This window comes from Aedes aegypti, chromosome 2 (genome assembly GCF_002204515.2).
Source record: "Aedes aegypti strain LVP_AGWG chromosome 2, AaegL5.0 Primary Assembly, whole genome shotgun sequence".
NCBI classification, from domain to species: domain Eukaryota; kingdom Metazoa; phylum Arthropoda; class Insecta; order Diptera; family Culicidae; genus Aedes; species Aedes aegypti.
The window spans coordinates 134,417,043-134,439,021 of NC_035108.1; the positions used below are offsets into that span (position 1 = coordinate 134,417,043).

General features: G+C 36.8%; 1 protein-coding gene across 11 annotated transcripts in view; it reads left to right on the top strand.

The window, feature by feature from the left end:
* Positions 1–21,979, top strand: part of LOC5569157 (formin-binding protein 1-like) — a 234,742-nt gene that overhangs the window by 187,515 nt on the left and 25,248 nt on the right. For all 11 annotated transcript variants that reach the window (XM_021842445.1, XM_021842447.1, XM_021842451.1 and 8 more), the window contains exon 2: positions 962–1,077. In XM_021842445.1, the coding sequence (XP_021698137.1) occupies positions 962–1,077 (116 nt within the window). The remainder of the gene's footprint in view (positions 1–961; positions 1,078–21,979) is intronic.

Genomic DNA, 21,979 nt, shown 5'->3' on the forward strand with positions numbered 1-21,979 from the left:
ACATCTATCCTAATGGACATTTCGCATAAAACAGTTTTGTACGAAAAGGTTGCACTCTACAGAAGGCAAGCAAATAATTCTCTGTTGACCAAATTTACATAATGCGAAAAAAACATCTTTGTTTTAACAATTATAACATGTACAAGATTCGGCTTTGAAAGTCATTCCTCCTCCTGCTGTTCTTCAGATCGATAAAGCAACTCACAATGGTTTCAACGTGCTCTCTAATCCCACCATTCTAAGGTGATTATAGAACGAAGCCACACCTCAAATTTTCAAAAGCACAAGACTTGAGAACCAAACAGCGCTCCACGTTGAAAATTTATCCCATTGGTCACCACCAGCTAGCAAGCAATTTGATTGATTTTCATCGCGAACTGTTGTCAGATTCTCTCGTCTTGTGCATTTGAAAATTCAGAGTTTGGCTTCGTTTTATAATCACCTTAAAGTTTAGTTTTCCAAAAATAATAGCACTATGGCAGGAATGTTAATTTGAAGACTGCCACATTATTCAATCCAATACCGTCTTGAATGCCATTATCTTCTCAAGCGAACGTCTGTTTATTATCCTATTATTTGGCACTTCTATTCTTTTCCCCTTTTTCGATTTTCCACATAGATTAGCATAAATTATGTGTGTTAAGGACAAGGTTGTGGTGTTTTAGAAAGATTTATCAAAATCGTTGGCTTTTAGTCATTATGCCGTATTTTGAAGAGCACATATGTCCGAAAATTGAGCTAATCTGGTAATCATACTCGTTATTTTCTTACAAAAGACGCAATAGCAATGAATTAACTGATATAGCCAAACTTTAAAATCTGATAACAATGCCTTTGCAACGCCCCTCAACCAGTCTTCCTCTAATCAAGAAAACATCTCACGACACGAACGCATAAAATTTAGCCACAAAATTACTAATCGCTTTCGTCTCGCCTTTTTTTTTCTCCCACTCAATTTCAGGATCAGTACGAGAACCTGGCGACACACACACAGAAAGGGATTGATTTTTTAGAACGATATGGTAATTTTATTCGTGATCGAAGTGCCATTGAAGTCGAATACGCCGGAAAGCTAAGGTGAGTTTGCTGAATTTGGAACTTGTATGTGTATGGGTTTGTGGTTTCATAAACTGCTGGTGACCTAAGAACGCGCGATGATTTATGGGATGGAAGCCGGATAATTATAGTACCCAAAGCCATTGGCCGCGTGCGCGTCGGAACGAATTTTGGGTGTTTTGTTTGAGTTTCGCAGGGTTTGAATTATGAGCTCTCTTCAGAGCGAAAACGATTTTTTGGGTGTGCCAGTAAATGGACCTAAGGCAGTTTATCTTTCTCAATTTCTGACCCTGAAAGCGGTAGCTGGAAGTGACAAAGCTATGGGCACACGAGACCATTGTTAATTATCTGGACAGTGGTAGTTGATGAAGAATACAAAGTGATAATTTTAATGAAAAATTATCTTCGCTTTGTGGCATTTTAGGGTCCATGTATTATTTTGGTCTTATTAGATTGCACAATTTTGAGTAAGGGTATATTGTTCCAAACACTTCCATTTGAGAAATATTTGAAATTCAATATTATACCATTTTTTGTCAAAAAATTGCGATGAAAATTTCCGGTCGACCCTTTAAGACAAATTTTCAAAATCAGCGCTGTTAAATGTCGTGGATATCACTTGACGTTGACAATAGAATTGAAATCCAAACAAAACAATTCAGTAGGCATTGGCTGTTTATTTCGCCCCGTATTCTCCATATTCCGTCAAACAATTCCTACCGACATGTTCATCCAATTCAACACTCCGATTGAAATTCAAAATTTACCATTCACGTAAACTACCCACCATAAGTATAGGATCGCGTATTGCAACACTCATACTGAATATTGCAGCACCTTTAAAAGTTTAGCATCACCTAAAATGAATATTGTCTCGTGATTCTGAAGTGCTAGATCATTGTATTTTTGAGGTCATCTTAAAAAATACGTCTTTAAGGTGAAGATGAATCGAAGCCAAAGTACAAATTTTCAAGAGCACGGATCTGGAGAACCAAACATTCGTTTGAGCTGAAAACCTAATCGATTCTTCACCACCAGCTAGTGACCAATCGATTAAGTTTTCAACTTAAACGGATGTTTGGTTTTCCAGATCCGTGCTCTTGAAAATTTGAAGTTTGGCTTCGATTCATCTTCACCTTAAGCCCCTGCGATTTTTATTTTTATTGAAACAATCTTTATCATAGGATTTTGGGTGATGCTAAACTTGAAAGTGCTGCAATACTCAGTATTGCAACGATTCCATATTTATGGTGGGTAGTGTACCTACTTAGCATTCAACTAAAAGTGATAGTATTTGCACGTCCTTACCATTTGCACTCACACAATTTCCCTTTGCGAATCGCATTTATTAATCCACCGGAGCGGTCTGTTTGGCACTTGAACTCATTTCGTCGGGTTTTATGACTGGCGTGCCCATTCGTTGCATTTCGTTAGGATTGGCAGTAATTCACACTTTCTGCGTGCCTCGCCGGTCTGACGGTTGAATATTCCACTCGGTCGAATGCGTGCGTCGCCGTGTTCCCAATGTCAGCCTCATTGCATTTTTTGGCACCACCCAGGAACGGTACATAAAGCTTTCAAGGCTAAATGCAGTCGGCAACACTTCGCCGTTTTCACTCCTATCCAAATGCCTGCGGGGAAACTCTCCCAGCTAGTTGCGAATATTTATAATTACATACAACGTGAGTTGTTGGGTTGGTACGTTGATGCGCAGTCCGGCTAAATGTGCAGCTAAATATCCATGAACCATATATATTAGGGTGGCCTATAATGCATGGACCATGGTCAAACTACCAATATACAGTGCTGTTCTGAATAATAGCAGCGCATGTCGATTTTCATACAAAATGCTCAACTTTGACATGCTGTAGTTTTGTTCCCTTTCAAGCAATCGAGCTGACTAGAGTTTTCATTCCCGAGAACATTTCCCGGGAATTTAGATTTCCCGGGATTCCCGTTTCCCGGGAAATGATTTTCTGTTTCCCGGGAATCCCGTATTTCCCGGGAAGCTTTACAAATAAAGAAATTACTATCTATTTTCGAACAAAACCATCGTATCATTTACTTATCATATAATTGTAACCAATGAACTCACTACATCACTAGTTATATTTCGATGCTGATTTTTTGTTTTTTTTTTTGTAATGAAAAACATGGTCATAAAATAGATATCGTTTTTGACAATCATAAAATAGATATCGTTGTGACAACAGTCACAATTTTTAATATAAAGACTCAAGTTTGATCAAGAATAAACTCTACGAGGACTTTAACTTAATGCTATAAAATATGTTGTTCTGAAGCCTAGCGTTTGAAATGAAGCTAACATTTCTTTAGAGAAACATGAATAAATTACTCACAAAGAAGAGAAATAACCAACAAATTTACTGGTATAAAAAACATATAGGGTCGACGAAACCGCATGACTAAGAACAAATATTCGAATAAAATCGAAAAATAAAGCCAGTGCACAGTGGGACGGATTGAGGTTTTAGGAGGAAAGATGGAACTCACGCCTTCAATTGCGATTTTACGTAAAAATGATGTTCTACAAAGTTGTTTCTATTATAAAAACAATTTTTTTGGTCGGAACGAAAATTAGGGTGGCCCTATGTAAAAAAAGATAACCATCAAAACTTTTTTATTTTAAGGAACACTGATAAAGTTTGTTCTACAAAGTTGAATATCGAAAAATTTCAAGCTGATTTGATAAAAAAAGTTTTTTCCTAGCTCAAAAATTGACCGTTTTAGAGCATTTTTCGCTATTGTTTTTATATAAGAAACAACTTTGTAGAATATCATTTTTACGTAAAATCGCAACTGAAGGCGTGAGTTCCATCTTTCCTCCTAAAACCCCTATCCGTCCCACTGTGCAGTGGCATTGTTTTTACGTCTGAAAGCTTTTTATCACGGTTTTGTGAAAAAAAAATACGAAAACAATTTTTCTTGTATTTATTGTCGCTTGTGCTACTATAGCCTATAATACAAAGCAGAATACAAATCAAAACCGTGTTTTAGAAAACTTTTACATATTTGCTTTAAAAAGTGGATCAAAAGATTCAAAAAAGTTCTAATTTAATTAATTATTTTGTTTTATGAAAAATAGTTTTTCTTAGTACAATAGGTTTCCTAAAGATGCAAGGGAGCTAAAGTAAATTAAAGTACGATCAATTTTTTTTAACAAAATCGAGTTGTGTATCAATGGTACTTAGGTAAATGGTTCCTGAGCTTCATGTTAAAAATATTTTGCAACGATTTGTAGTAAAACGGCCGTAAAAAGCTACTAGTGCGAGAATAGGGGATTGTCTACTAAGGGAACCCCGACCCTACACGAAATACGAATAATTTGAAAAATAAAATTCCACCTAATTTGCTTTATTTTCACGTTTTTCAGAATTTCCCGGGATCCCGGGATTTCCCGGGAAATGGTAATTTTATTTCCCGTTTCCCGGGAAATCAAATCCCGGGAAATTTGAAAACTCTAGAGCTGACATTCTCTCCACAGAACTACAAATATGATCAATTTCGTAACTACAAAATTTCAGTTTTTTCTGAGACCCTGCCGAAAAGTGAGACACTAGGTGAAATTTTTCGAAAAAATAGCAGTTTTTCATTTTAAAAATTTTTTTTCTACAAATATTTGAAACATTTTCGTTTTAGGTGTAGGTTTGATAAGTAGGAGGAGATTGTTCCAATGGTAAGTGATATACAATTTAAAACTCTAATGTCAAGCCGAAATTCAAATTTTTAAAACTGCTATTTTTTCGAACAATTTCACCTAGTATCTCACTTTCCGGCAGGGGCTTAGAAAATTTTGAAATTTTGTGTTTACAAAATTGAACATATTTGTAGTTCTGTGGAGAAAATTTCAACTCGATTGCTTGAAAGGGAACAAAACTACAGCATGTCAAAGTTGAGCATTTTGTATGAAAACCGACATGTGCTGCTATTATTCAGAACAGCGCTGTACGTCCATATATGTTCATTTAGACCACCAGCAGCTACTGTGAAACTTTAAGTGAAATCCTTCAACTTTAAAGTATGTTGTAAAAAAGTTTGAAGTTTACAGAAAATTGATTAAAAACTGGCAAAAATTACATTTTAGACGAAAGGGTGCACTGTAAACGATGAAATTCTTTCGTTAGTGACTTGGAAATACTCCTATCAATAGAGAATAGATTGCATCAATTTGATACAAGAGAGAAAAGGCTGCAACAATTGAACTCTCGAAAAAAAAATTATAAATGTGATATTGGGTCTTATTACTTTCTAATGTAAGAAATAGTTTCTATTACCTACCTTTAAAGCTTTGTTTAACACTTACAAAAGGTTTCTGTTTCTAAAGTTTAATTAATGCGTGAATAACTTATGTGTCAATCCTAGAATTAAAACGCAACAATGCTTCATCATCCAAATATGTTACATGGTACTTTTCATTCAAGTTCTCGTTTCTTCGTTTCAAAACAAAAAATAACTTGAAAATATTATGAATTTTGTCTTTAAATATTGTTTGACATATAAAGTTTGAATACTGTGGTAAATTGAGTTATTTAATCGCCATACATATTGATACACTTGCATACAAGTTGGTTGAAATCGACATATTCTGCATTCTCAACAATACCTCAGAAACTAGATGTGCTATGATATTTTGGAAAACGGCAATAGATTAAGCAACCCTAAATTAAGTAAACAGCGTTATATTTGTGCTTGTCACAAAAATATGCATTGTTGTAAAAGGATATAGGGTGTCTCCAAAAGTATGGGCACAGCTTTGATAACTCAAACTTATAATATATCAATTTCTATGTTAGCACTAAAACTTCAAAGGCACAAATCTCGCGAAGAATGCATCCAACAACAGTGAACTTTCTATTTTGACTTTGTGCACTAGCAGAAAGTTTAAAATAAGAAGATCAGAAATGTTTGGTAACTCTAGTTTAGTGCCTTTGAAATCGTGAGAAGAGGCACAAGTCGGCCATTGTGACGGCCATCTTTGTATTCCAAGATGTTTCATCTTAAAATGGCAATATGGTAAACTCGTGCCCATACTTTCTGGAACACCATCAAGGATTTCGTAATAGTAGTTTACGGATCAAGTTGCAGAATAATGATTTTTACAGCACGATTCGTAAAATTATCCTTGTTGAGTAGAATAATTACGTCGAGTGCTGTAAAAATCGAGTTCTTTAACGAGTTACGTACAACATTTTTTGCAATTTCGTAGAAGACCACTTGAGAGTATCAGAAATAATATCGGAATGCATTCACCATCATTTTACAATTTCTGAAAAATGGTTTTGTAATGATTCATTACGCAACTCAAAACATGGCTACTTTTCACACTTCTTTATTTGATTAGCGGTTCTTTCGAGTTTTACCTTCCTCAGAATTTTTGGCAATATGTTAAACACAGAGAATGATCACTTTTCATGGATTATAGTTAATCATCACTTTTAATGGATTATAGTTAATTTTAGTTCAGCACCCTGTCACCAAAGACTATTTTTGCACCTTTTTGAACTGCATTACTTTTCGGGGAAATGGCTTTCGGGGAAACGGGTCATTTGGGAAACTGGCATTCGGGGAAAAGTAGCACAATCGTTTTGGCCATACGCCAGTTGTAGCCATACTGGATTATACACCGGCTTCGTAGTCGTGCGGTTAGTGTCACCGAGGCATTTAGCCGCATCGTGCTAAGGAGTGTGGGTTCGATTCCCGCCTCAGGCCGAAAACTTTTCGAGAGGAATGTTTTCCGATTGTGCCACTGGGCGTTGCATGCTAGTCCGTTGTCTAGTGTGGTGCTTCCTTCAAAGGGCAAACAGCCCACTGGAAGCATTAACGTGTAGTGTCTTTAAATAGCCAATCAGCATGAAACCTTTTGCGTTCAGTAGATCACATTCACATGATAGAGCTACATTAATTTACTCGTCCGGATTGTTTTAAAACATAAGAACAACAATTGATTTATCTTATAATGTTAACTCCCATACACCTAATTTACCTAGGGTACTCCTAATATGGCCACTCTCCTAAGAAATCAATGCGATTGATCAATTTAGGAGCCCAAAATAAGTATCTGGCCGCAACTGGTTCTGGTGGTCTATATTGACCAACAATATTTTCGAAGCGAAACGTTGGTTTTAGCTCAGTTTCGATATTTACACACATAATATGGATTGAAAGCTTGCATTTGACATATTTACAGTATAAATACAACTTCCCCTATATTTTTTATTAACATTTTCTCTTAGGCTGGCCAAAATTTTCCATGTATTCCGCAACAAAATCGAGCTTCAATCAGTAAATAATAAGGAAATTATTCTAATGATTCCTCCGATGCGTGTTATATGAATGCAGGCGGATAAATGGAATGAAATTATGGCTCGTGTGTCAATGATCGTTAAATTTTCCAAAGCCTGATTCTGCTGAGTATCTCTGCTGAAGGCACCAACCTTCTAGCTAATGAGCATCTTGAGGTAGAGACGATTGAAGATTTCTTTTTACTTGCGCCACCTAGCGGGAGAATTCTCAATCAGATTTTTAACCGCGGGATAGCTTTTGATCTGCTGAACAGCTTTGCCGAAGACATCAACCTTCTAGTTGAAAAGGATCTAAAGATACAGACAATTAAAGAAAATTTGTTGCTAGCGCCATCTAAGGACTGTTCATTTAAGAAAGTGGACACCTAAATATTAGCATTTTGTTGTAAAAATTCCATAAAAACATGTTTATTTTGACAGCAGACAAAAGTTGACATAAAAAAATTATAAATTCTAAACGATGGGTCGAATTGACATGGCGACTCTCAATTTTTTTCTGCACAAATGGTGTACAGAAAAACTGCCGTTCCGAGATTTGGCTTAAATCGCGAAGTGTCCAAATTGAATTTTTTCAACGCTGTGGCCAAAACAGATATTCCTTACGACGTACGATACATCCCAACAGAAAAATTTGGGAAAAATGATTTGGTATGGCAAGTAGTTTGCTCCTGCGGTATGAAAGTACTACATATTTCACGACGGGTTCAATCAACGGCGAAAATTACAGAACTGAATGCATTAAAAAATGGCTTCTGCCCATCTACTGAAAGCATACCATGCCTCCATTGTTTTTGCCAGACCTAGCATCGGCTCACTATGCTTCAGCTACTTTGGAGATGCTCAAGAAGGAACAAGTCGAATTTGTAGAAAAATGATCGAATCCATCAAATTGCTCAGAACTACGCCTCATTGAAACATATTGGGCAATAATCAAACGGCATCTTAAGAAGGATGGAAGAGAAGCAAGCTCCATGATTTTTTCAAGAAAATGTGGTCAGCAGTTCAAAAAGCAGTTCGAAAAGTTCCGAAAAAAGTTGTGCAGAATTTTATGGGAGGTATCAAAAAAAAGTAAGAGCATTCTCCAGCAATGCTCAATAAATGTTCAAATTTATGTGAATTTGATCGAAATTACGTTGATTTCCATGTATTTTAGGTAAACTCATGAATTTGTTCGAAAATAAACAGTTTACTGTAAAAAACACGTGTCCACTTTCTTAAATGAACAGTCCTTATCGGATAATTATCATTCATACTTTTCACCGTCATATAGCCCTAATTCTGCTGAACGGCTTTGCTAAAGATACCAACCTTCCAGCTAATAACGATCTTAAGAAAGATACAGGCAACTGACGAAAATTTGATAGCGCCCCCTAGCGGGAAATTTTGTTCAATTGAATTTTTAACCTCCAGATAGCCATAAATCTGTTGAATATCTTTGCCGAAGAAGCCAACCTTCTAGCTTTAAAGGATGGTAGTAAAGATTGAAGATTTCTCTCTACTAGCGCCACCTGGCGAATGAATTTCCAATCAGACTATATACCGCCAGACTGTTCTTGATCTGCTGAACAGCTTTGCCGAAGACACCAACGTTCTAGCTGATAAGGATCTTGAGATACAAATGATAGAATAAAATTTGTCACTATTGGATGCGGATGAATTCTCAATAGGGATTTTTAATCGCCAGATATCCCTTTGATCTGCTGAATAACTTTGCCAAAGACACCAATGTCTCATTTTTTATGTCATTCTTGATCAAAATCCATAAAAAATTATCAAGTAGTTTAATGTCGAGAGGAATCGCTAGAAAATAATTCTTAATCCTTTATTTTTTAATTTTACAAGCAGGTAGTCTACAAAGTCTCTGGTTCCACAGCTTGATTTTTTTTTCATATGAAAATGGGCCACCTATACATAGTATAGATTGAAGTGCAAATGCCCCATGACCACGTAGGACACATCATGTTTATTAACGTCCAATGCAGATAAGGGTCTTTGATGGTCTAGTTTTCTAGATGATGCACTGCCAGTCAAAAAATGTCAGATTCGTTTTTCAAACTGCTAGATGATATTTCAATAGCGAATAGAATGTATCATGTATCAACTGTGCAAATGATCATTGCAATACTAAAGTGAAGAGGCAGTGCGAGTGTAGAACCATAAGATCGCATCTATTCTGCAGCTAGCTAAACAGACGTGAGACTTATATTTAGAATCCACTTGAACTTGGCAGTACGGTTGAAATTGAAGGTGGCGCGCATCTGCCAATTAATGACCCGGAGAAAACTGGAATGATCGTTTGTGCTTTTTTTGTAAAGTTATTGTAAGGTATTTCACGTCTTCGTCATCTAGGAATTCTTTTGATGGCACCAGATTTTCCTCGATCGAAGTTTAGAGAATGCCAAAAACATGTCACAAGAAACCCCGGCTGACGGTACTGAAATTTACGAGAGTCTACGATGTTGTCAAACTTGGACATTAAATGACTAACACTGAATTGAATTCCATTTGCGATATTCAGAGAAGTCGTAAACGAGTAATACCATTCAGACCAAAACGAATATTTGCTTCTAACAAACAATAAACAAATGCTTCGCTCGATTTCGAAGACTCATGGATACCTTGTCTGTCGCTGTTTTCTAACCATTTATTTATCGAAATGAGTGATGTAGGTGTCTGTATTGTAAATATTTGTTTACTCGCGATCCGACATGAAACGGTGACTCATTAAAATTCCATTCATGTCAACCGTAATACTTGCAAAAAGTGGCAGACTATCAACACGGGACAATCATACTTTGAATAGTGTTCAAAATGTGCAGACTTAAACGAGAAAAACTCGGTTACCGAACCAATCGAAATGATTTATGATCATAGCTTTGTAATTGATCTTCTGAATGTGTTAAAAAATCTTCTGGGCGTATTTATCCATTTGTGTTCTGCAGATTTCCACAAGCCTTTACCTACCTCACTATTGTTGAATGTAAGTCGGTTTTTTTTTCTCCGTCTGCAAATTGTTTATTTATTTAACATCTTCAACCCGGTCACGCAAAACACATCACATAAACAACGAGTGACGAACTTTTGTTTTCATCCACTTTTGATCGTGTCATGGTATATTGAAGTTTTAAGTACAACTAAAATTACACGAATAATGCAGCAGTGAGCGGTAGTCCCCGGTCGTCATCATTTTGTCCTCGTCGTTTGTTGCACTGTTATGAAATTGGCACATCAGCACCATCAGCCCGCACATTTTGAACTGTACGCTATGCATAGTTAAACGGTATTATGTCAGACTTCACTCAGTGACTGAGTTTCGTGGAATAGCATTATTTACGACTTTTTGTCTTTGCTGTACAACGATGATTTGTACTAAAAGTTCTCAATTCAGTCAAAATAGAAGTACAAAGGGATAGGCAACTTAAAATAGTTCATATTATTCGCATAAACATTGTGACATTTTTGTTGAACCAACAATCACGTTTTGTTGAATTGACTATGATACTGATTAAATCTATGTCAACAATCATTCTTGTTCAATTATATCTTAATAGTGTATATTTCCGGATAAACGATCATGATTTCGACAAAACTGACAAAATGTACACAACCCTAGAAAGTATGTTATTCAAACTGTAGCTTTAATTGTTGATTAGCTACACATAAACTTTTTCCCTATCATATTTTTTTTGTTTAAGGCACTCCGTGCTCGTGGCCACTACTGTGCCGGAATCAGTTTTATCTGTATCTTCCTTACCGATACAGTTCTATTTTTAACTATTTTACATCTGCTTTCACTCTCTTCTGCTCTTTTGCTCTCACACCGAGCAGGTAGGAGAGTGCTCTGCTGTTGGTCCAATCGAATTTCCATAAGCCATAGTCCATTGCTCTTGCGGTGGTTCGTTTTGCCGTGTTCCTGAGTCGTTTGAGGCTAGCTGCCTGCGAAGTGGGTCAGTTTGTCTCAGTCACCATCTGATACTGACGGAGAATGGATGTGCTCCGTGCGGCGTCTTCTGGTGGCTGGACGGGTTATTTTTTGGAGGTGCTGGGAATTGAATCCATGACCTTCCGCTTATGAAGCGAAAGCGTAACCTCAAGGCTACGGACCCCCCAACTTTATCATAAATTTGACAAACCGAAATTTGATAGAGACGAGACATCACTTCATGCTAAACAACACATTTCATTGATTACGCCTGTGTTTCTGTTTGTCAAAGTGATGGACGAATATGATAACGAAATCAAAACACGGCGATAGTAAACGGCGACATTGCAAACAAAAGTTCTGACATTCTCGAGTACGTTACAGGCGAAACTTAGTGAACATTTTTTTTTACCGAAAAAGCAAAGGAAACTGGAAGAGATATGTGTGGTATTCTTATGGGTTTCCAAAATTGAATTTATGAAATGTGAGTTTCCCTAAAGATTTGAGTTCGAGGATATGTTCTCCAATTGGGATTTGAAGTTGTACTTGCCAATTTTATTCGTCATTTTCTCATTATTATTGATTTGTCAATTCAGCCCTAACCGCAAATCTCTCTCGATATAAAGTATTTAGAGTGATTTACATCCTAAACTTAGAAAGTGCAAATTTTATGGGAATTTAGGTAGACACGTTTTAGGCGCAACCAATTCAGTAAGACCAAGCTGGGCATGGACACTATTGTAGTTCAAGTCTCCTAAAAGTCTATTAATCGTAGGTCTCTAAAGTATCTTTTTTAAGCAAAATGGTCTTTACAATCACTTATATATTTTTCACAAATTTCACATAAAACCACTTTTAATAAAATTTGAGATATTTCTTAAAATGTGAAATGGAATTGGTGCACGAAATATTGCAGCATCTCCGAAATATCAAAATTATCGGAAAAAAATCTTCGAGTAATCAATTGAAAACTCAAATTCCGGTGTGGTTTTTAAAAGCCATTTATTTATATTATTGACTTTATTTGTAATAAATCTTCGAGCTGTTTAGTAGTGAGTGCTTCGTGAAGCCCAAGCAGGATGGATCGTTGTTGCGTCGTCGGATAGGTTTTGTTCTCGGTTTCGCGCGTGTTTTCGTCGATGGAGAAAATTTTTTCCCCTGTTTTCAAGCGTCTTGCTGGGTAGTGCTTCGTGAAGCCCAAGCAGGATGGATCGTTGTTGCGTCGTCGGATAGGTTTTGTTCTCGGTTTCGCGCGTGTTTTCATCGTCGTCTGAGAAAAATTTTTCCCCTGTTTTCAAGCGTCTTGCTGGGTAGTGCTTCGTGAAGCCCAAGCAGGATGGATCGTTGTTGCGTCGACGGATAGGTTTTGTTCTCGGTTTCGCGCGTGTTTTCGTCGTCGGAGAACTTCTTTTTTCCCTGTTTTCGCGCGTCTTGCTGGATAGTGCTTGTTTGTTTCGGGACGCCCTGTTTTCGCGCGTCTTGCTGGATAGTGCTTGTTTGTTTTCGGGACGCCAAGAAGCTTTTCTGTTCGCACTGTGTTGCGAAGAGATATTTGTGTTCAGTCGAGGATGGATTACCAACTGGTGAGTTCGTTTCATGCTTATGATAACACATTTTTTCTTGAAAGTGTAACTTTTGTGTAATATTAAAACAAACTTTGTTTGGTTCGTCACTATAAGTGTCGGCATTATGCTTGTTTTACACAATTTTAATATACATATATTTTTCTCTTTTTTTACATTATTAAAAATATCTTTTGAAATGTTCGACATTGTGAATGTTGACGTATTTAAAAAAAAAATTCTACCATCTCGAGACTAAAATGCACAGTAATACTCATATGTAATTTTCAAACAAACTATGTATGGTTCGTCACTACAAGTGTCGGCATTATTGCTGTTTCATATGATTTAAAATATATAATGTAATTCTCAGTTTTCGCTATTAATAAAAACTTCTTTTGAATTGTTTGATATTATAGATGTTGACGTTTTTTTTTTTTTGAATCTACTACTAAAAACTTCTCGAGACAAAAATACAAAACTAGTTTTAAATGTAAGTCGTATAATTCCCCCTTGTCCATGGATCGCATCACCGACCAAAGGTGACTCCCAGATCTTTTCCTCCCCCACTAATAAACACCCTTCCCGTGGTGATTGTGGAGATGCAGAGGTATTCTCGGTCTCTAGAAGCAACAATCATTACACCCTAACATTCCTTCCCCATCCCAACTGTCTGTAAGGACTTGGCCGGCGCCGTTATTGATCAATAATATTAGATCTGCTAAAATTGCACTTCGAGAGTAAGCGGAAACTCCCATCCCTTATTCATTTGGATCCCAGTGCAATTCTTACCAGTTCCGATCAATCACGGAGTAGCAACCATTGACATGTACAGTCAGTCTATGCTATGCTATGCTATGCTAATAAATCTTCGAGCTGTTTAGTAGAATACCTATAAGTAGATGAAAAAAACGAATTTAGTACTATACCATTTAATTCCACTAGAGTTTGTATCCTTTGACAGATACGCGTATTTCGACCTCAACTGTAAGGCCGTCTTCAGTGTCACTGCGACACTGAGGACGGCCTTACAGTTGAGGTCGAAATACGCGTATCTGTCAAAGGATACAAACTCTAGTGACTTTATTTGCTTCAGGGAATTCTTTTATTGACGCTTCTAGATCTGTCTTAGCCTCAGGAATTCATCACGCCTTAATTTGGCGTTATTATGGTATTGAACATATTATTGAAAAAACTATCTCATTGAGGTATTTGAAAGCTATTGTGGACTGCTTGACAGTATTGGACTACTGTCGAAAAAAATCACTTCTGTATGAAAATTCATTATGTATAATGTTGGTATTGCAATGACTGATCCAAATTGCATACCTCATATTCAGGTGGTAAATATTGAAAATAATCTGCTGGGCTGGAAGGAAGTCCCTTCTTAGTGACATGGTCACTATTTTTGACCTGGTCAATAAAAAGTCAATATTCGCAATAAAAAGTCACTAAAATCGCTTTTTATTACAAAAATGTCCCTATAGATATTTGGGGTCTGAGGATAAAAACAAACTATACTTTGGTCTAGCTTTCTAAATTTAGACAGCTCGCGTGACTTGCTCCTGCGGGCGCGGGTGATGTGAGCAGGATCAATCGTGTCGCTCGTCGCTCGCGTGGCATGATTAATTAGTGGCGCGGATCGCGAAGCAGGTAGTAGTGTTTGATCCTTTGCTCGCGTCAAAATATTTATCATGGTCTAATCGCTAATCAAAGTGAATCCTGTGACCCAACGATCCTCCCCATTAACAAACATCCCTCCCAGTAACCTTTGTGGAGGTGCAGAGGCAAACACGGTCTCCAAATAGCAAAGGTTACACACTAACATTCCTTCCTCTAATCCCACCTGACTGCAAGGACGTGGCCGGCGCCGTTATTGACCCTGTATAAATAGAGGCACTGAATAATGCACACTGAAGATGATTATGGCCAATCCCAGCCGAACTTCTAGTGCATTTTCACTGACTTCGGTCAATCACGGAATAGCAACCATTGATATGTGTAGTCAGTCTAAGCTAAGCTCTAGCTAAGCTAAGTGTTGGGGCAGGTTCGCGATTTCCGTTGGAATTGGAACGGTGGAGAAAAACGGCCACTTGCTGTCGCTAGTCGGCAAATGTTTTATTCGCCTATATTGAAGTCCAGTGATGAAAAATTTGGTATCTTTGAAAACAATAATCAACTATAGGAGATATTTTCGCAAAAAAACTTATTAGCTGGGAATTGCTTTTATGTGCGAAACATCAAGGAAACAGTCAATAAGAAATTGGTCTGCCTAGATCAAAACAATAGATACTTACTATCTAGTCGAGCAACAATCGCTTATTTCGGATGCAATGCTCCTTATATTTCTAGATGAACCCTGACACCATTTATTGAAGGCTAAAAAAAGAAAACACATGTTTTCTAGCCGTCGAATGAAGAAGATAATCTTTTGAAGGGAATGAAGAACGAAAAAACCAACAAATTGACTTATCCATCCATGAACTGAGCTCTAAGGGTGAAGGGCGGGTGTCAAATGAGAGTAAAATTGAATAGCCGCCAACCTCAGTCCAGAACCACTTTTATGGCTTAACGTGGAAAAGTAAAAATTATTATACGCAAAATTACAGGTAATAAATGCGCTGGAAAAATATTGTTTGCAATCAGTTATTTACTACTCGCTACTGCAGTGCGTTGTTGCCAATTTAATCAGAAAATTCTACTAAATTCCCAAAATTAATATCTTCGAGAAAATTGATTACGCCTTCACCACTGTTTGGTCGTATTTTTGTATGGTTGTTTACTTTTTAGAACCAGCGACACGTTGAGGTAGCAGTAAAGAGCCTCCCTTGCTGAACTCACTCGTCCAAGAATTGTGACATTTGAGCGGGCATGCTCCCCAGCTATTCTGGTCCGCTCTACAGTATGGCCCATAAAAAATGCGAAAATTGTTTGAGCGTGAATATAGCATCCACAAGCGATATTTTTATTGTTTTTGCTAGTCAATGTAATTTCTGATTATTGTAGTATATTCCGACATAACTTCGCTATCCAGGACAATTTTTGTCATATTTTTCTTACTGTTCTAAATAATGTAATCAAGCAAAGAAGCTCAAAGGTTTTGTCCGCCCAAAGCAAGAAACAGCGTCTGATTGTCGTATACTCTGGTTTGTTTGATATCAGAGGATGGAGGAGTGCTTGAAAAACATGTTTTTCATGATCACAATAAAATATTTTGCCAGAGTCATAGTTTCTAGGGCATTTGCGTCTTATAGGTTTGATATGCCTTTATTTTTTGTTAAAGTTGAATAAAAAATATATGCGGAGGCCTGTAACAGATTTTTGAGTATGAAATTTGTTCCTTCGGTTAGAGACAACTTATATCAATACTAGCTCAAAGGTTTTGACCAAAACAGAACCGCTTATCACACTTATATGAAGGTTCAATCAAAGCTCTCCTAAATGATCCGTTTTTTCGAAAGTATGTTTAACCCTCTAATACCCAACCCCGCCTTTAGACGGGGTACACTTTGGAATTTTGTGTAATTTTTCGTAGCTCGGAAATCAAAATGATTTTATTTTTTGCTTATACCTTGACTCATAACACGCATATAAGAAAAGTTTTTTATGACTTTTGAAACTTTTTTGTATTTTTAGAAATTGTTTGAAAAATTGCATTCTTATATAACCTACAAATGCCTGGGCTTCATTTAATGTGTAATATAGAAAATCGTACCTTTTATATTTTTCTACGATTAACCTATCACAAAAGAAGAGCCTAGTGGTATTAAAATCATTTCAAACCTGTTTTTCCGTTAGTTATACGGAAAATAAAATACGCTCCGAAAAAAAATTAAAAATTTAATATTTTTAAAAATACCGTAACAATTTAAATTTTTATTATTGCCAAAAATCAACAACTAGAAAAGGCTTCAAGAAAAAATGAAAAAAGCTAGGGATGTTCAAAAATAAAAATTATAAAAATCAAAAACCAAAATTTTAAAATTTGCGAATAAAAATAAATAAATGCCCAAAACGTGTTTAGAACGATTTTAGACAACGAAAAATAATACTCAAATCGAAAATAAAAATTTGGGTATTAGAGGGTTAAGTCTCCAATGACCCAGGTATTAACCAATTCTATCATTTGATATGGGCGTATGCTGAAAACAAGACCTGTGAAGAAGCTGACACCATCGTTGATTTTATAGAAGCTTTCATCACACAGATATTGAACTCGACTTCCGCATGATAAAATTTGAATGTATGCTTCCAATTCCTCTTTGGTAAGATGAAAGTAACAGATAAAAATCATGTCCAAAGCGAAAAACTGAGTCTAAATAGATTATACAATACAAGTAATGAATAATATTTATGTTTCATTCACATTTTTCATGTAAAAACTACCATTAAACATGATATGACGATTTTCGCATTGGACTGAAGGACTATCTTTTGATTAGCACTAACGAAATTCTGATATTGCCAAATATATATTTCGATCGCTGTCAGATCCGAGCCACATTGTATGGTACTAACTTGACCCAGAAAAAATATTTTGATAGTTATGTTTTCATTATCAGCTGGCAAGTTTTAAAGAATCTTTTTCAAGACTATTCTGAAACATCTGTAGGTTAATAATCAAATTGTTTGACGAAAGATTTTATTTATTTTTGGTATAAAGGGTGTAAGTGTGCAAATTTGTACATGTACATGTATGGAAATGTATGTATGTCTGTATCTTACTTACGTGGTAGAGCAGAAAATTGAATTGAAGTCAAAAAATGATTAAGTTCTGGCATGCATCTTTCGCCTCTGAAATTTGTATTCTTCATGTTGCAATTTCTTTATCAGGGTACGTCCATAAATTACGTCACACAAAGTTTCGCCATGTTCATCGTCCTCTATTTTCCTCTATATCACACTTTTCGCATGGATTTCAATTTTTATATGGGTAGTCACGTTTCCTTGTAATCCCCTCCTTCCTCTTCTGTACGTGACGTAATTTATGAATTTTGTTTTGAATAGAGTTAGAAATCTTAAAAAGAAACTTTTGTCCCACTCGAACTTCTGCCCCACTTTACTCTGGGACAAAAATGTTTTCTTAGCATTTAAACAAAAACTTATACACTACTACGCCCTTACATAAGAAAAAGGATAAGATTTTATTTTCCATGCAATGAAAGTTCAACCACAAATTCATCAACGAATTTTTAATTATTCTATCAAAATTGATTCCACTGAAACGATTTTACCCCGAATGCCATCACCCCGGATCCCAAATCCTCGAACGACCCATAACCCCGAATTTAAATATAATGATGGAATGTCATCAATGTCTTAATGTCAAGATGATTGTAAACTTGTGGAAATAGCATTCGGGGTGATGACATTCGGGGTAATGGGGTAGAATCGTAATACGTCCAGAAATTCATTCAGGAGATCTTGCAATGATTCCTATAGAAAATTCTCATGGATTTCTCAACAAACTCGTTCTCTTATTGACCTCATCTCAAACGCTCATCAAGGTTTACAAATCCCAGTGAACTCTCAGCAGCTGTATACTTCGGTGATCTAAATTCAAGAAACTTGGTAAATTTTTAATGTTTGAATAATTGACGCTTCAGGCTGTGATTTGCTTGCATTTGTTCTCTTATGGAATAGTATGAATCGTGTATCCTTGCTTTTCTGTTTTTCAACCGTTCCAACCCCAGAATTCATTCATCACTCAATGCAGCGTACAGTTAGCAAAGTCAGGAATTACCCACCCTTCCGTCGCAGGTACCACGAGAAACATACCATTGCCTAAGTGTAACTCTGCTGAAATAGAGCACAGGTTATTGCCCCACTTTGCACTACAGGGCCCAGCTATGAGGAAACTTTTTTTTTCCATGCTCTCGTCAAAGCCGCCGTTTGGTCGCAGTTCGTACAGTTTGTTGACCGCCGTGTGGTGGACGCACGCGATCACTTCAAAACATGACAAACCGCGACCAGTGCAGTACCTACAGTTGATTCGAAAAAGAAATTATACGAATTAAGCGCATACATGTTGTAAGAATTGCTCCTGTTATTATTGCTGTTTGTCGGTGAACCCACGCACTCAACTACCTGGTGTGGTGTTGTAGATATGTGTTACTGCTACTAACCAGCATGTGTGACTGAGCTAAAACCCACCTCCACCTTGCACATAAATACAGAAAGTGAGAGTTGTTGCCTTCCTCCACAATCATAACAAACTAATGTTCTTGTTTTTGTCGGCGTTTTTTTGTTGTTGAAGTTTGTTACAAGCTGTAACTTTAATTGATAGCTAGATACAGCACTTCGTTAGAATTCAGCGGAGTCGGCACTCCCAAACTGTCAACAGTTAGCTATGCAACCAGCATCAGACGAGTCGAATTTGATTAACTGGGAAATGTACTTTTAAATTTTCACCCGTATGTACTAAGTTCATGAAAAAAATACAGTTACCAGATGATGATAAATATTTGTTGTTTAATTAATTATGTTTTATCTTTCATTAACTTTTATCAAACAGATTGTTTAAAAAAATTATTACTATGACATTATTTGATAGCTTTTTGATTTGTTGCCATAGAGAATGGTGCTCTTACCGATAACTTGAATACTTTTAAATGACATTTTTGATTTTGGAGTACTAATCAACTCCAAGAAGCATTGGCGCAAACTGTGGAGAAGTGCAACAAACTGGTTTCCAGTTCACACCTACACCTAACGCGTCACGTCGGTTTAGCTGAAGTGTTGTCGTGCGAATATGATATTGATACAACTCAGGAAAGTTTCTCGTTTAATTTCGCCATCACTCGAAATAATTGATAGCTACAACCATCCGGTACGATAGTCTTTGTTTTTGTTCAGGAATTACGTCAATCGGGCGAAAGACGCCTATAAGTTGCTAAGAGTTAATTTACAAGCGCGGTGATAAACGATAGTATGCAATAGAGTAAAATGGGACAAAATATCGAACTTAGTGGAGTATTAAACATTTTCAGAAAGTTTCAAAGTAAGAAATATCACACATACACACAGTGGAACAAACTTATGACCCATTTCGAGCCAAATCGTATTCCGCGCTGGCAGCTTCCTCTCAAATTTGAATGAAAGTTTCTGAATGTGTTGAACTTGACTAACTAAGCCACTTTGAATATTTAGTTTTTTTTTTTCCAAAATTAATGAGGACCATCATTTGAAAAGGGCCAATCTTAGTTTTTTGAAAATTGTTCGAAAAGTGGTAACTCATACAAAAAAGGTGTGGTATGGATGACTTGTGGATAATTGTCTTAAATTTTGAGTAAAAATAGTGAAAATAAATCTCATTCGTGACCTACACTGGAATAAAATAGTTTTCAAAATTTAAAGAAGATCCAAAAAAGTTGTTTTGTTTTTATTTTGATGAATTTTGTCTAAAGACAGTTTATGATGGTAACTATCAACCGTCCATAAATCGCAAGATTCGCTTTTAGGGAAAAAAAGTTTTTCTAACAAAAACTCTTTCTTGTCTTAAATAAAATTATTTAGAATATAATTTGCATACAAAACTAAACAAGTGAAATTCTCAATTATCTCAGAATTCATTGATGTTCAATAAGGGAGTCAATTTGGTCTAATCAGTTTACTCTAAATAAACAGGAATTTCATATAAAAATTGTCTAATATGTGGCCCACTGAAAAAAAATGAGTTTGAATGTTTAAAATCGAATGAAGAGAAAGGTCAGTTTTCATTTAATGAAATTTTGTCTCTTACTACCAACTGTCCTTATATCGCAAGATGGACTCGAGGGAAAATGTGATAATATGTGAGAAAAACAAAATGCTATTTCATTTTTCAATTATCTGATATCGGTTGGATATCGACAATGTCATATCCACCGAAAAGCTAAACATTACATATAATTTGCAATTGGATTAGATGGACAAATTGATGTGAAGATTTGCGAAAAAGTTACACGTCTTCTCAGTGAGAATCGAACTCACGACTCCCTGATCTCTAGTTAGGGCGCGTTACCCCTACGCCATGAGAGGACTCATGAACGCAGAAGTTGACCTGAATTCGATTTCAGCTCAATAATCACGTGGTCCTTTTTCGCAAAGTGCACCTCTTTTGGGAGAATTAGATGCCCATCCAAACACAACGCTTTCTATATATGTATCCAATGCCTAGCCCGAGAGCGCTTTTTTTTAGGTATGGAAATAACACACTACACTAGCCAGCAACTGCGCTGACTGAAGTTTCTATTGTGTGGGCTTCCAATGGGTCGCGACGTTCTCAAACGACCGGTTACGGAACATGAGTCCGTTGCTCGATAAATACTTGTTTTTGGGTAGTTGTTTAACTTCTACTCGGCTGGTTAGCCGTAAACCACGATTCATAATTAAAAACGCGTTGGCAGATGATTTTATAACCTTACTAAGGGGTGGAATAGCACGGTTGTCACCTCTGTAGCGTGGTTCCTATGCGTGGTCCGTAGTCGTGTCCATGTTCTTATGCTGCCAGTCTGCCATAATCAGGATTGCTGGCCTGGATCCTAATGCGCCGGGTGGTGATAGGCTAAAGTACTTTGAAAGCGGTACGGGTCGGTTGTACGGAGACTTGCTTGCGAACCTATGCGATTTTTGTAGAAGTTCAACAGAGCCCTGCATTGAACCCCCTCCACGTCCTAAACAACCTCCCCTTGGGCTGACTGGAAAACTTGTGGGCTTCGTAGCCATGCGGTTAGCGGCGTCAGTCGTTTAGGCGTATTGTTCTACGGAGTATTAATTCGATTCCCGCCCCAATCGGAGATAATTTTTCGACAAACGAAAAAATTTTCACTGGTCGTTAATGCTAGTTATGTTCAGACTGTGCTGAAGACGGTGTAAATTATCTTAAAACAAACGGTAAACCGCATCCAGGGCCCGGTCAAGCGGGAATGTTTCTGTGGCCGGAGTTATTCCGGTGGGTCAATGAGTCAGGTCGGGTGAAAAGGTTGTGCTTTTTGTGCCCTGACAAAAATATTCGAATCCGTTAAGTACTCGTCAAGCGGTGAGGGTTTTAGTATTTTTGCTTTCACTCTGACCTATTCGGATTAATTACATAAGGGTTTATAAAAGGAGGGGGGTTTGAGATTTCTTACGTCTGA